The sequence below is a fragment of the Sceloporus occidentalis genome, unplaced genomic scaffold (genome assembly GCF_023333645.1).
Source record: "Sceloporus occidentalis isolate IW3139 unplaced genomic scaffold, rSceOcc1.0.p SCAF_4, whole genome shotgun sequence".
NCBI lineage: Eukaryota > Metazoa > Chordata > Lepidosauria > Squamata > Phrynosomatidae > Sceloporus > Sceloporus occidentalis.
Window position 1 is genome coordinate 83185613 of NW_028316984.1, and position 14594 is coordinate 83200206.

At 43.0% G+C, this 14594-nt stretch overlaps 1 protein-coding gene and 1 pseudogene across 1 annotated transcript; both read left to right on the forward strand.

Annotated features, from left to right (window-relative positions):
* Positions 1–1455: 1455 nt before the first annotated feature.
* Positions 1456–2400, forward strand: LOC149314171 (olfactory receptor-like protein OLF1). The gene has a single exon (XM_089523078.1). The coding sequence runs from the start codon at positions 1456–1458 to the stop codon at positions 2398–2400; it is 945 nt and encodes a 314-aa protein (XP_089379204.1).
* Positions 2401–13371: 10971 nt separating this feature from the next.
* Positions 13372–13749, forward strand: LOC149314172 (aldehyde dehydrogenase family 3 member B1 pseudogene; annotated as a pseudogene).
* Positions 13750–14594: the final 845 nt, after the last annotated feature.

The window sequence follows — 14594 nt, forward strand, 5'->3', positions numbered from 1 at the left end:
AGAATTATTATTATGCCACTAGAACTTCTCACAGAGTGTGGGAGAATTACTCTTACGAGACTCCCCAAAAGATTAAACTGTAATATAGTATTACTGAAATGAGTTCAGTTTGTCTGTGACTGAGATCTCAGCCTATCAGCTCCTTGCTCCAAAGAATCATGTTGTCTTTGTTGTTTTGATGTGACAGACTAAAACAGTTACCCTTCTCCCACATGCTCCCAAGTTAGATTAACTGCCATCTCAGAATGTAGCAGAAGCAGGGAATTAAACCTTTTTGTTCTTATTAATAGCCACCAAGTTGGCTTCAACTTATGGTGACCCTATGAATGAGAGACCTCCAAGATACCTTGTCATGAACAGGTCTGCTGCAGTCTTGCAAATTCAGGGTCATTGCTTCCTTAATTGAGTTATCAATCTATAATGTGGTTTTCCTTTTTACTGCCTCCACTTCACTGAACACTATGGGTTTTCCCCTAATGATTCTTTTCTTAATCTTTCTACACAAGCACATTGAAGCATCCTGAAAAATCCCATAAAAGCTACATCACATATGGATGAATGTAATTAATTTGGCAGATCAACTTATTCAGTTCCTCTCCAGCATACAACTTGAACAAATGTCCTTACAGAAAGCTAATATAAATTAATGGACAAGGGCATGGTACCTACCTATAAATATTCCTTGAAATATTTTTTTGCAGCTGTGGCAAAAAGGTAGTAATGGTGCTTCTATGGACATATCTGTTGTTGTCTTAGAACACAATCCAGAATAACTGTGGGTGTTTGCAGATTTCTCATTATTGCTTCAAAGACCTAAGGGGACCAGGGGTGGTTAGAACTCTTCTAGCATATCATTGCTTGTATAAAAATTACATGTAATTGATTTTCATCTTAATTCAGAATACATATTTTAATCTGAATACTCTTTTCAGTATTTCTGGTTCTGAATTCTTAATGTATGGCTTTGAGAATGTAAGAGGGAACAAACCATACACACATTGAATTGGAATGCTCATATTGAACATATTGGTGAATCAGTGAAGCAGAAAGAAGCAGCTTCTGGCTGCTTTGAAGATGTACCAATTAGACAGTGCCCACTTCCAAAGTGGCCAGAAGCTGTGTCAAAGTTGCATTGTGGTCCTTTGGGCCAGAGCAAAAAGAAGCTCCAATAATCCAACTCCTGTTGGCCCTGCATGCACAGCCTGCCTTTGGAGCAGGCCATGTAGTCAGCTGGCTTCAGACCTACTTCTGGCCAGAGCATACTCAGGTCGCTTTTTACCACCCATCTGCTCTGGTCCATATTCAGTAAGACTTGAGACTATGTACCTGATGTAGCCAAAACTGAACATCTTTGGGTGAGCCCTTTCCAAGATCAATATATTACCAACTTTTAAATATTTTTTAAAATGCATCATTTCCTTTCCTTTGTTTTTACAGGTTTTGCATTCTGCTACCATGGCCCAATGGAATCAGACCACAGTTTCAGAATTCATTCTTGCAGGATTCACAGATAATCCAGTGCTCCGCACTTCCCTTTTTGTGGTGTTTCTAATTATCTATGTGATCACTCTTCTGGGAAACCTTGGGATAATTGCACTGATCCATCTTGATTCACATCTTCAGACTCCCATGTACTTTTTCCTCAGCAACCTCTCCTTCTCAGATCTCTGCTACTCCACTGTCATTGTACCCCAAACACTGGTGAACTTCTTGGCTGAGAAGAAAGCCATTTCATTCATTGGCTGTGCTTTCCAGTTTTATTTCTATGCCGTTTTTGCCACTGTAGAGTGTCTCCTATTAGCTGCCATGGCCTATGATCGTTATGTAGCAATCTGTAATCCACTGCTATATCCAGTTGTCATGTCCAAGAAGGTCTGCATTTGGCTAGTGTTGGTTTCATACATGGTGGGATGTGCCAATGGCATGATACACACAAACACTGCCTTCCGCCTTCCCTTTTGTAGCTCCAATGTCATTGACCAGTTCTTTTGTGATGTACCCTTTATACTGAAGCTTGCCTGCTCTGATACTTTACTCAACCACATCCTGCTTTTTGTGATCTCCTCGCTGGTAGGGCTCTGTTCATTTCTCACCATCCTTATCTCTTATATCTACATTCTTATCACCATCTGGAGAATCAACTCATCTGAGGGAAGGAAGAAAACCTTCTCTACCTGCATTTCCCACCTGATGGCTGTCACCTTATTCTATACCACCATTCTTTTCATTTACTTGAAGCCTACTTCAAGCTATTCTGAAGGTCAAGACCGAGTTGCTGCTGTCTTTTACACAGTCGTGATACCCATGGTAAACCCTTTGATCTACAGCTTGAGGAATAAGGATGTAAAGGAGGCCCTGAGAAGGATAGCAAGGAGGAAAAGGGTTTCCTTTAAGACATGAATTATGGACTTCATTGTTCCAATGGCCCTTCCTCATGTTATGAATTGTATTGTATATACTCATGTATAAGTCTAGAAATTTTAGTCAAAAAAATTGACTCCAAAAACCTGGATTGACTTATCCACAGGTCAATGTAAGTCCTGTACTTTAACTCTTATAAAAAAGGAAGCCATCTCCTGGTAAAAGACAAGAGCATAATCTGTCCTGGAAGCACTGACCCCCTTCTGTTCTCTCATCTATCCAGTCTTTAGGGTGAGCAGAAATAGTTATTTCTGCTGGAATTTTGTAAATTCTTTAGCATTGTGTTCCCTTGCTTCATCCTTTAGATCTTTTGTTAAATGCCCCTGGGTTTTACCCTCGACTTATTCATGGGTCATATCAAAATCCATAATTTTGGCCCCATAATTTGTCATCGACTTATACATGAGGTCAATTTATAGTCAAGTATATAAGGTAACTCAGATAGGGCACCAAATAATGTGCCTTGTTTTCAAGGATACATATTTCCATAGGGTGATGCTCCATTTCTCAGATAGATATGCAAGAGATATTGCCATTTACAGATGTTTCTGAGCCAGTCATAATGTAATATTCAGATAATAGATCAGTGTGCCCATAATATGGCTGAATAAGAGTAGCTAGCTCATAGAATCCAGCCATCTATCATATCTTGCACAATTCCTGGCCTCAGTGTGTATCATTTGGAGCCATGAGGAGAGTAGAAAATGAAAAATATTTTAATTTTCATCAGTTCTGGATATTGTAATGATGTCAATACTGTATTATAAAGCTTACTGCTAGTTCTTGGCATGCAGCCAGCTAATCCAAAACAAAAGATCTAAGGAGAATAAACAAGTGAAACCAAAACAAAATATCTAATAGAGAAAAAACTGAAAAGACATACGTCATTGGTACAATAGTGTTAATCAATCTAACGCAATCATCTGCAATGAGGATGATGTGATAAGTCATTGGCAGACAAACAGCATAATGGTCTTGTATTAAGACGGATCCCTCCGGACCTTATGTAAGAGATACTGCTCCACTCCTCTGACTATGTTTGTCTTGGAATTCTTATTACCTCTGTTATTACAGATAGAGTTGGTTTTTAACTAAATATGATTATTGTCGTGTTTTACTGACTGTTTTCTGGATCTATTTTAGGTTGTAAACCCACCTCGATCCAACTGGGAGAGGCGGAAAATATAAACAAACTATTTATTATTATTTTATTTTGATATAGTGAGCCAGTGAGATCTCATTTCTGGCTGGATGGGAGAATCTCTGTTCATATTAATGGAAATTAGTTGGATTTGACTTTAATTGGACAGATAGATGATGGAGATAGTATAGAAACTCACTCCAAAGAGATAAAAATTAGGCTATTTCCAGCAGTTTCCAACAGGATTAGACCTAGCTGTCTGTGACAGCTTTTATGATGATGAAGCTATTCCTGGCTCAAAAATACCCTGATAAGAACGACGGGCCCTTTGCGGCATCATGGCGACGTGCTAGGGTTGCCTCAGGGCAGCGCATACACATGCCCCACAATCCTAGCACATTGCCATGACACCATAGTTGTGCAGCACCGTCCAGACAGCGCGCACAGCTATGATGTCACTGCGGTGCGGTGTCTAGATGGAGTCGCACGGCAGCGATGTGCTCGCACCGCCACTAGCTGTTTACGGCGGTGCAAAAAGGAGCTGCTTTTCAGCGCTCCTTTTTTTCTATTCAACCACTACATGCCATTTGGTTGCTGCAGCATGGCTACACAGAAAAGAAAGGTGGATCCCAGCCGCCTCTTTCTGGCGGTCTGTACCTCACCACTGTTTCCAATATTAATGTGTGTGTATATGCCTTCAAGTTACCTGTCGATCTATGGTGACCCCATGAATTTCACAGGGTTTTCTTTGGCAAGAAATACTCAAAGGTGGTTTTGTCAGTTTTTACCTCTGAAGTATAGCCTACAGTACCTGGCATTCATTGGCAGTCTAGGTACTAACCAGGGCTGACCCTGCTTAGCTTCCAGACAGGATCTGGTGTTTTGGGGATATTTAGGGCACTCACATATTAAGCAGGTTAAAGTAAATAGATGCTTTTTATATGGATAGATGAATGGCAATATTATGGATATTACAATGGATTGCAGTGATACTAACATGATATAAGAAACAAATAATTTATTACTGCACATGGCCAGCACACATGATATAAGATGAGTGATTGTTTATATGCTATGTAAAATCAATGATAAGTTAAAAGAGAGAGAGATTTTTTTATAAATGAATGTTTATATTAAAATATCCTAAAAGTTTATTAAGCCACCTGCTCATTGTTATTGTTGTTGTGTGCCTTTAAGTCATTTCCAACTTATGGCAACCTTAGGACAAAGCTATCACTGGTTTTTTGTTTCTTTCTTTGTTTGTTTTTGGCAAAATTTGTTCAGAGGAGGTTTGCAATTGCTGTCTTCTGAGGCTTTCATGGCCAAGCCAGGAGTCGAACCCTGGTCTCCAGAGTCAAACCACTATGCCACGCTGGCATTCCCCCTGTTCATTATTCAGTGATAAAACATCCTGAAAATCTAATATTTAAGAGTGCCAAGTAGAACATTGATACTAAAACTGCCTGTTTGAACTAATACTGCTGATAAAATTTTGGGAGCTAAGGGAGTTGTTTCAAGTGAAGCAGCAAGCTAATTTTAGATTCTAGGCTAAATTATAAACAAATAAATAAAACTTTTATTTATATCCCGCTCTTCTGTAGCAAGACAATCAGAGCGGCTCACACTAAAACATCCACATACAATATAATACATAAAATTACAATATCCCCTCATTAAAAAAGAATTAAATATGTTACAATTAAAAGAGTTTTAAAATCAATTTATAATAAAGATAACATAGGCAGGGTGGTAGTAAATACATGATGTGAGGGGGATTTATTGGGTGAAAACCTGCCGGAAGAGATCCATCTTGACAGCTTTTTTGAAACTGTCTAAGTTGGTAATTTGACGGATCTCGTCTGGCAGGCTGTTCCATAGTCTGGGAGCAGTTGCAGAAAAGGTCCTCTGGGAGATTGCAGTTAATCTGGTCTTTAAAGGCTGCAATAAATTCCTCTCAGAGGACAGGAGTGTGCGGGGTGACATGTATGAAAGTAAGTGATCCCTTAATAGGTTGGACCCAAGCCATGACTGATTCTTACCAACTGACTTGGTTGCTTTGAATTCCAGTTTAACAGAAGTGCCACTCGGTTCAAGAGGAGCGGAATACTTCCAAGCCAAGGTGTTTAGAAGTACATACAGTGGGTCCTCGCCTTACGTGGGGATCCGTTCCAGATCCCACCGCGTAAGACGAATTCCACCTATGCTCAAGCCCCATTGTAAACAATGGGGCTTGTGCACAGCGGCGCGGCGGCGCGCGGGGCGCAACGGGCGCACGCGCCCATTCAATTGAATGGGACGCGCTGCCCCTTCCACCCCGCGCGTGCCCCGCGGCTTGAGTGCGTATGCTCAAGCCGTGTAAGGCGCGTCCGCTTATGACGCGGACACGCTGTATAGCTTATCTTTAAAAAATAAAAATAAAAAACCTTTATGCACACTTGTTTAGTGTCAACTCTCGTCGGGCTTTTAAGTTCAGATCAAGCATTAATGAATGGTTTCTTTGGAATAAGTTCAACTAGGTTCAGTGGTGAACACTGGAGGTATGTACAGAATTTGGGGTTCTTCTGTCAGGTTTTGTCTCTGTGTGTGTATTTTATAAGCCCTGAAATAATGGGTGCCCATCCTGAATGTAGTGATTCTCTCCCTCTCCTTTTGGCAGGGCAAGATGTAGCAGTAGCAGTAGCAATAGCAAGTACATTTCTATACCGCTTATCAGTGCCCTTAAGCACTCCCCAAGCAGTTTACAAAGTGTAAGTTAATTGCCCCCAACAATCTGGGTACTCATTTTAGCAACATCAGAAGGATGCAAGCCTGAATCAAGCTTGAGCCCTTTCTCTGGTATTGAACTCGCAACCTTATGGTTTCTGAGTGAGTGGCTGCAGTACAGGCATTTAACCACTGTGCCACCAGGGATCCTGTAGTGTTTATAAAAAATATGGGTGAATGAAGCCCATCTTTTAAAGTAAAGATAAAATGAAGACACTTTGTAAATGTCTGGTGCAGGGGGGGAGGGTCATGGACAAAGCATGTTTTTGAATAATGCACTTTTCAAAACATCTTTTTGATGTTCCTTATGGATATCATCAATGCGTCTTTCAGGGAAGGACATATTCCATCTTGTTTGAAGGAAGCGGCTGTTAGGCCGCTTCTGAAAAACCTTCCCTTGACCCCCTGGATATGAATAATTACAGGCCAGTCTCTTTACTACCATTTTTGAGCAAGGTGATCGAGAGGGCGGTTGCTCTTCAACTCCAAGCTGTCTTGGATAAAACCGATTATGTAGACCCATTTCAAACTGGCTTCAGGACAGGGGTTGAGACTGCCATGGTTGCCTTGACTGACGATCTGCATCTGAGCATCGACTGGGGCAGTGTGACCCTGTTGGTGCTCCTAGACCTCTCAGCGGCTTTCGACACAATAGATCATGGCATCCTCTTGGACCGCCTGAGGGGGTTAGGTATCGGAGGCACTGCATTGCAGTGGTTCCGGTCCTTCCTCTCGGGCAGATCCCAGAGGGTGCTGCTCGGGGACAGCTGCTCCAGTAAAAGGGAGTTCACCTGTGGGGTTCCACAGGGTGCTATACTGTCCCCGATGTTATTTAACATCTATATGAAGCCGCTGGGTGAGATTATTTGGAGTTATGGAGCTGGGTGTTATCAGTACGCTGATGACACCCAGATCTATTTCTCCATGTCTCATTCGTCGGCCTTGAATTCTAATGGCATCTCCTCTCTCAATGAATGTCTCCAAGCAGTAATGGGCTGGATGAGGAAAAACAGATTGAAATGGAATCCGGACAAGACAGAGGTGCTCACGGTAGCGGCCCCGAAACCAAGAATTGGGTTGCAACCTCCAGTCCTGGATGGGATCACACTCTCCTCTAGTGACTGTGTTCGCAGTCTGGGGTGCTCCTTGACTCGTCGCTCCTGATGATAAATGCGACAGTCAAGAGCGCCTGTTATCAGCTTCAGCTGATACGCCAACTGCGCCCTTTTCTGGAAGTAAGGGATCTCGAGACTGTTGTACACGTGCTGGTAACCTCACATCTAGATTTCTGTAATGTGCTCGACATGGGGCTACCCTTGTGCTGGATTCAGAAACTGCAATTAGTGCAGAACATGGCAGCCAGAGTAGTGTCAGGAACATCGAGGAGGGACCATATTACTCCGGTATTAAAGTCCCTCCACTGGCTGCCTATTAGTTTCCAGGCCCAGTACAAGGTGTTGGTTATCACCTTTAAAGCCCTAAATGGCTTGGGTCCAAACTATCTCAGGGACCACCTCCTCCCATATAATCCTCCCCGCACACTCCGGTCCTCTGGGAGGAATTTGTTGCAGCCTCAAAGATCTAAGCTTTCGGCTACCTCCCAGAGGGCTTTTTCTGTTGTCGCTCCCAGATTATGGAACGACCTGCCGGACGAGATCCGTCAATTGACATCTTTAGACAGCTTTAAAAGGGCTGTCAAGATGGATCTCTTCCGGCAGGCCTTTCCAGAATAGATAACCCCAGCCTCAGGAACCCTGTTCATATGAAAGTCCCCAAGGTCCTCCCTGGAAATGCTACCGTAGTTGACCGTTTTATTTGTTTTGTTTTGTTTTGTTCTGTTTTGTTTTTGTCTTGTAATAATGTGTATGTGTTAATGTTGTTTAATTTGTTGGTTTTAATTATAATTGATTTAATAATTTTTTAAGGGTGGGAGGGAATTTTGATGTACAATGTATTGTATTTGATTGCTGTTTGCCACCCCACCCTGATTGACCTCAAGGGGCAGGATATAAATAAATTATTATTATTATTATTATTACTATTATTATTATTATTATTATTATTATTATTATCTTTTATTGTTACAGTAAGGTAAATCACCATGACTCTGGAAAGGCAAGTTGGTTTGGGTATTTGGTAAAAGGAGATTGTTGGGCTGGACTATTTGAAAGGCAATATTTGGGCAAAGTTAGGATTCTGCACAAGGTTGAACTGATGAGAGAAATAGATGAATTGTTGTCCATTAGGGCCATTCTTGACATTCAGTACAACATGGCCAATGTAAGTTGAATTAAATTTTACAAATTGAGGTGCACTGAGGGGGGGGAAATTAAAGTTCAGATTTCTGAAAAGTATAATTGGTACACAAAACATTAAACTACTGATAATGTTAAATGTCAGTAATAGTGCCACTCTATTCTGCTTTGGTCAGGCCCCACCTGGAATATCATGTCCAGTTCTGGGCCTCACAATTCAAAAAGGATGTTGAGAAACTAGAGCGTGTCCTAAGGAGGTTGACTAAAATGGTGAAGGGTCTGGAAACCATGCCCTATGAGGAACACTTTAGGGAGCTGGGTATATTTAGCCTTGAGAAGAGATGGTTAAGAGGTGATATGATAGCCCTGTTTAAATATTTGAAGGGATGTCATATTGGGGAGGGAGCAAATCTGTTTTCTGCTGCTCCAGAGAACAGGACCCGGAACAATGGATGCAAGCTCCAGGAAAAGAGATTCCACCTCAACATTAGGAGGAACTTCCTGACAGTAAGGGCTGTTTGACAGTGGAACACATTCCCTCGGATTGTAGTGGAGTATCCTTCCCTGGAGGTCTTTAAACAGAGGCTGGATGGCCATCTAACGGGTATGCTTTGATTGAGAGTTCCTGCATGGCAGGGGGTTGAACTGGATCGCCCTTGTGGTCTCTTCCAACTCTACGATTCTATGATTCAACTTTTTTTTGGGGGGGGGGTTGTATTTGGGGGGGGGGGGTTGGTCTTCTTTTCTTTTAGATAATTTGCCCAATCCAGTCTTGTATGCTTTTGTCCCAGGTTTGTGGAAGAGAATTATGGCAGCCCTGGCAGCATCGTCTGCACATTGAATGTTGTGACTCTGCCCCATCGCACCGTGATATCACGCACCCTTCTAGATGGTGCATGGCATCATGGTGCAACTCCAGAACAGCACCCAAATAGCGCAGTGTGGAAGCAGCAGCGTCATGCTGCCCCATTGCGGCTATGATGCTCCTTCCAGGGAGCTAAAAAGAAGCCCTTTTTCATGTCTTCTTTTTTGCTTCCTGTGGAGGCCAAAGCATGTAGTTATCATGGCCCTAATCTGGGGCAAAAAGGGGTGGCATCCCGCCAACCATCTGTACAGCCCCATAGTTACCATTATGGTGGTTATGGTATATGGTTTAAGATGAAAGTCTAACAGCTGACCTTTGCAATGAATGTCTTGTTAAGGGAAATGCAACATGGGACATACAGTAGAAGAAATAAAACATGTATGTGAAAGTCACAGTGACTAAGCAAGAGCAATTGAGAAGCCACACAGGTGAAAAAGCTAATGTAATTTAGTAGTCCTGAATGTCAAGGACAGAATTATAGAATGTACAATTGGAAACACCTGAGATTCATTATGTGTACAAGGTGAAATGATGAAATTCTTAAGTATGGGTTGAACTATGAGAACCAATCAAAATGGATGTACACGCCCACTGGGTGGATACTGACTAGTGGGTGGTGTTTAACAATGGCTATAATAATTGCTATGTTTGCCAATGTATTTTGTGGGTAGTTGGAGTGTTTGTGGGTAGTTTTGGGTAGTTGGAGTAGTTTTGGAGATATTGAAGATTGTAGAGATAGTGAGGGCATATAGTATTTTGTATATAGTAGAATAAAGTAGAACTTTTATATAAGACTACTGAGTTGTCTGGTGTCTTGAGTGAAGATACAAGAGCCAGCAGAATCCTGGAGAAGTTTGGAGACATCTGAGGAAGAAGAGTGAGAAGGCTTGGAGAGTTTGTCAGGGTCTTCAGCCTATTCTCTGAAACTCTGCTGCTTTGGAAGAAAAGCATTAACCACTGACCAAAGCTGGTCAGCTCCGCTGCATAACAAGGTGGTGAGTTAGAACCAGAGGTGAAGAGCTACAACTCCCATCATCCCTGACATGTCTTAGGTCCAAAACACACTGCAGAAATAATTTAGTTTGAAACTGCTTTAACTACCCTGGCTAAGTGCTAGGGAATCCTAGGAATTGTAATTTATTGTGGCATCAGAGCTCTCTGGCAGAGAAGGCTAAATGTCTCACAAAACTACAGTTTCCAGAATTCCCTAGCACTGAGCCTGGGCAGTTAAAGCAGTCTCAAACTGGATTATTTCTGTAGTGTGTTTTGGACCATACCTGCAATACAGTATAATGGGATGTAATGCAAACAATGGACTCAGATGGTGACATGTCAGAGTTTTCCCCTAAAGGATATGTTTGTTTGCATGTGTGGGTGTATACAGTGAGTCCTTGGTATCCATGGGGGGGGGTCTGTTGTGGACTCCCCCCCCCCCCCGGTGGATACCAAAATCTGTGGCTGCTCTAGTCCCATTGTCCTTAATTGGAGCACGGCCACACGGCCGCATCACCATTAGGGAGAATGGGACAAAAGTCCCTCAAAGCTGAGTTTAAAAAAAACCCTGGATTAAATTTCAGTTTATTTGCCCTCATCCAATCCATTGGTTTAGGTTCAGCTTTCTGGGACTGAGGTGGAAAGGAGTAATAGAGCCAAGAGTCATCTGCATGTTGATGGCACCATACCCCAAAACTCCAGGCAACAATCCATGCCATAGTATTTTTCATTATACACAATTGTAAAAGCTGGACAGTGAACAAAGCTGACCAGGAAAAAAACCTCATTTGAAACGTGATGCTGGAAGATATCTACAGATACCATGGACTGCTAAATAGACAAATGGATGGGTCCTAGAGCAAATCAGGCCTGAACTCACCCTAGAAGAAATGATTATTAAATTGAGGCTGTCATACTTTGGACATATCATAAGAGAATGTGACTCATTGAAAAAGATGATAAAGCTTGATATAGTGAAAGGCAGTGAGAAAAGAGGGAAATCACATGACAGATGGATCAATCCCTGAGTTAGCAAGGCCTGAACAGGACAGTTGATAACCAGGGGTCTTGGAGGGCTCATTCATAGGGTTGCCATAAGTCAAGATCAATTTGAGAACAAATAACAATAACAACATTGAAGAAGAATCCATAATTCAAAAACCCTCAGGAATGATTGAAGAAATGGCAAGAAAATGCAATGGTTAGTAATCAAAATGTGCTAAGAGTTGGATTAGGGGAGCCTCCATACCCAATTTGCATGTATTTGGGGACCTGCATACCCAACCATCAGGCCACACACTCCTCTCTCCCACAGCACAAGAACAATGTATGACACCTACAAGTTTCAGATTTCTTCATGCAAGGGTTTGCCTCACTGTTCAGAGCTATCTAGCAGGAGATCAAACTACCATTAAAATGACAGGGGAACAATGCTGAGATACAGGGACATGATTTCTATCATCATCTAGAGATGGGGTTGCCATAGGCGAAGACATCCAAACTGGGACAAATGTAGGACAACATATCAAAATGTAGGACTTTTTTTAAAAAGTCCTACATTTTGATATGTAGGCCTCGTCGGGGCCCGGGAGGGAGCGTCTCCGCGGCCGGAGCTCCAACGGCAGAGAGCCCTCCCAGGCCTCAGCAAGGCCTTGGAGGACCCCGCGGCCGGAGCTCCGACCGTGGAGCCGCCTCCAAGGCCTCACCGGGGCCCAGGAGGGAGCGTCTCTGCGGCCAGAGCTCCGACCGTGGAGAGCCCTCCCAGGCCTCAGTGAGGCCTTGGAGGACCCCGCGGCTGGAGCTCCAACCGTGGAGCTGCCTCCAAGGCCTCGCCGGGGCCCGGGAGGGAGCGTCTCCACGGCCAGAGCTCTGACCGCAGAGAGCCCTCCCAGGCCTCAGCGAGGCCTTGGAGGACCCTGCGGCCACAAAGAAGGTACGCGCGGGGGTGGAGGTGGCCGCGGGCGGGGCAGTCCCAGTTTTGGCACGAAACCGGACTGGGACCGGGCCGGCACTGCCAAAAGTGGGATTGCCCCGCCTACAGGCGGGATATGGCATCCCTACCTACAGCACCTGGTATTCCTTGGTGGTCATCCATTTAAGTACTAAACAGGCCTGATCCTGCTTTGCTACCCTGATTAAAGGGGATCTGGTGCCTTCAGGGTATTTAGTCCTAAATACTAGTTAATATTACTACCGTATATACTCGACTATAAGTCGAGGGCAGGTTTGGGGGCCAAAATTATGGATTTTGATATGACCCATGGATAAGTCAAGGGTAAAACGTAGGGGCATGTAACAAAGGATGTAAAGGATGATGCAAAGAAAAATGATCCCAAAGAACTTAGAAAATTCTGACAGGAATAACTGGATAGATGGGAGAGTAGAGGGGATCCATCCTTCTTTTTGGTGCTACAAGGACAGACTAAGCTTTTGTCTTTTATTCAGAGAAAGGGGGTGGCTCCTTTTTTATATATATATAAGAGTTAAAGTTCAGTACTTACATTGACTCGTGGATAAGTCGACCCAGCTGATAAGTCAATTTTTGGGGTCAATTTTTGACTAAAATTTCTAGACTTATACATGAGTATTTACAGTAATTAATTGATACTAATAACTGACAATACAATTCTGCCTGGCATACAGTTTGCATATTTTAATATACATAAATGTGTATGCAAACATATTGCAGAAATGTTTTGCAGTACATATTTTAATTAGTAGTTAGTAGGGTATTTGAATAAATTTGTGATAACCTGTCAGAGTTAAGTTGGCACTGGTAGACTGTGTCCTAATTCTTTTATAATCATAGCATTTGGATATATTAGATGCAAAATCTAGGATCGGCAGTCTGGGTGAAGCCACCTCTGTAGATCTCTGACTTCCCTCAATCTTGCCATCCCTCTGCAGGGAGCCGCCATGTGGGGCAGATTGTTATGACTGCAGCGGCCCAACACCTGACACCATTGACTCTGGAGCTGGGGGGCAAAAATCCCTGCTATGTGGATAAGTGCTGCAATTTCCAGAATGCAGCCAACCGGATAGTGTGGGGAAAGTTCTTAAATGCTGGCCAGACGTGCATTGCACCCGACTACGTGATCTGTACCATTGAAACACAGGAGAGGCTGATGCCTTGCCTGCGCCAGGCCATCCATGAGTTCTATGGCTGCAACCCCCGTGAATCACCAGACTTTGGCCGCTTAGTCAATGATAAGCATTTCCGGCGTGTCCGAGCATTGATGGAGTGTGGACGAGTGACCATGGGTGGCGAGACAGATGAATGTGACCGTTACATTGGTGAGCGAGTGACCTGATCTTTGGGGGAAAAGGAAGGGGCTTGGATGGGGGGGACCATGTGGTATTATTGTTTAGGAAGCTTTCTATGAAGGGTTTGGTGAAGAACATGGGATCTACCAGGTGTCATGAGAATGCAATTCCCATCTGCCTTTGTGCGCATAGCTTATAGGGAAGATAATGAGAGTTCGAGTCCACCATCTGGAAGCCCACATCTGTTCCTGACCCTAGTTTAAACGAAGCAAAAACTTTGTAGACTTGTGAACTCTTGGCGGGTTACTTTTGTGCCGAGCATCGGACGCCATTGCCTCCCTCATGCGCAATGATGACGTCCGTGTGACGTGGTGCTGTTTGGGTGGGCGCACGTATGGATGGGCACACACAATAATGGCACCTGCATGCCAATTGTAAGGCTGGGCGTATGCGGACGCCCAGCCCTACAAAACCCTAATTTTGGTTCCAGACCTTCGCAAAGCACCAGTCTGTACAGGGCCTATGACAGTATTAAAGAGTATAAATTACAAAGATACTGTTGATAGGCCATATGAATGACAAACAAATAAGAAGATGTGCAGAACTGAATACAGTGTCACAATATACAAACAAGTCAAATTTGGCTTTGTATATTTACAGTATATATTGTTTAAAAAATCATTTATTTGGTATTCATGATCTTACGCTATTTGGTAGATGCTGGTATTTTCCTGTTATATGTATATTATTTATTAACTTTGGCTATGTTTCATGTATGTTTCATCATTGGTCATAAGGTGTCCCTTTTTACTAAAGTGAAAACTCTTATTTCCTTTCCTTGGAAGATCAAGGGCAGAGTTTCTAATACACCTGTGCTCTTTTTTTAAAAAAA

Excerpts from the sequence above, each read along its gene's own strand:
- LOC149314171 (XM_089523078.1), top strand. The coding sequence starts at position 1,456 with ATGGCCCAATGGAATCAGACCACAGTTTCAGAATTCATTCTTGCAGGA.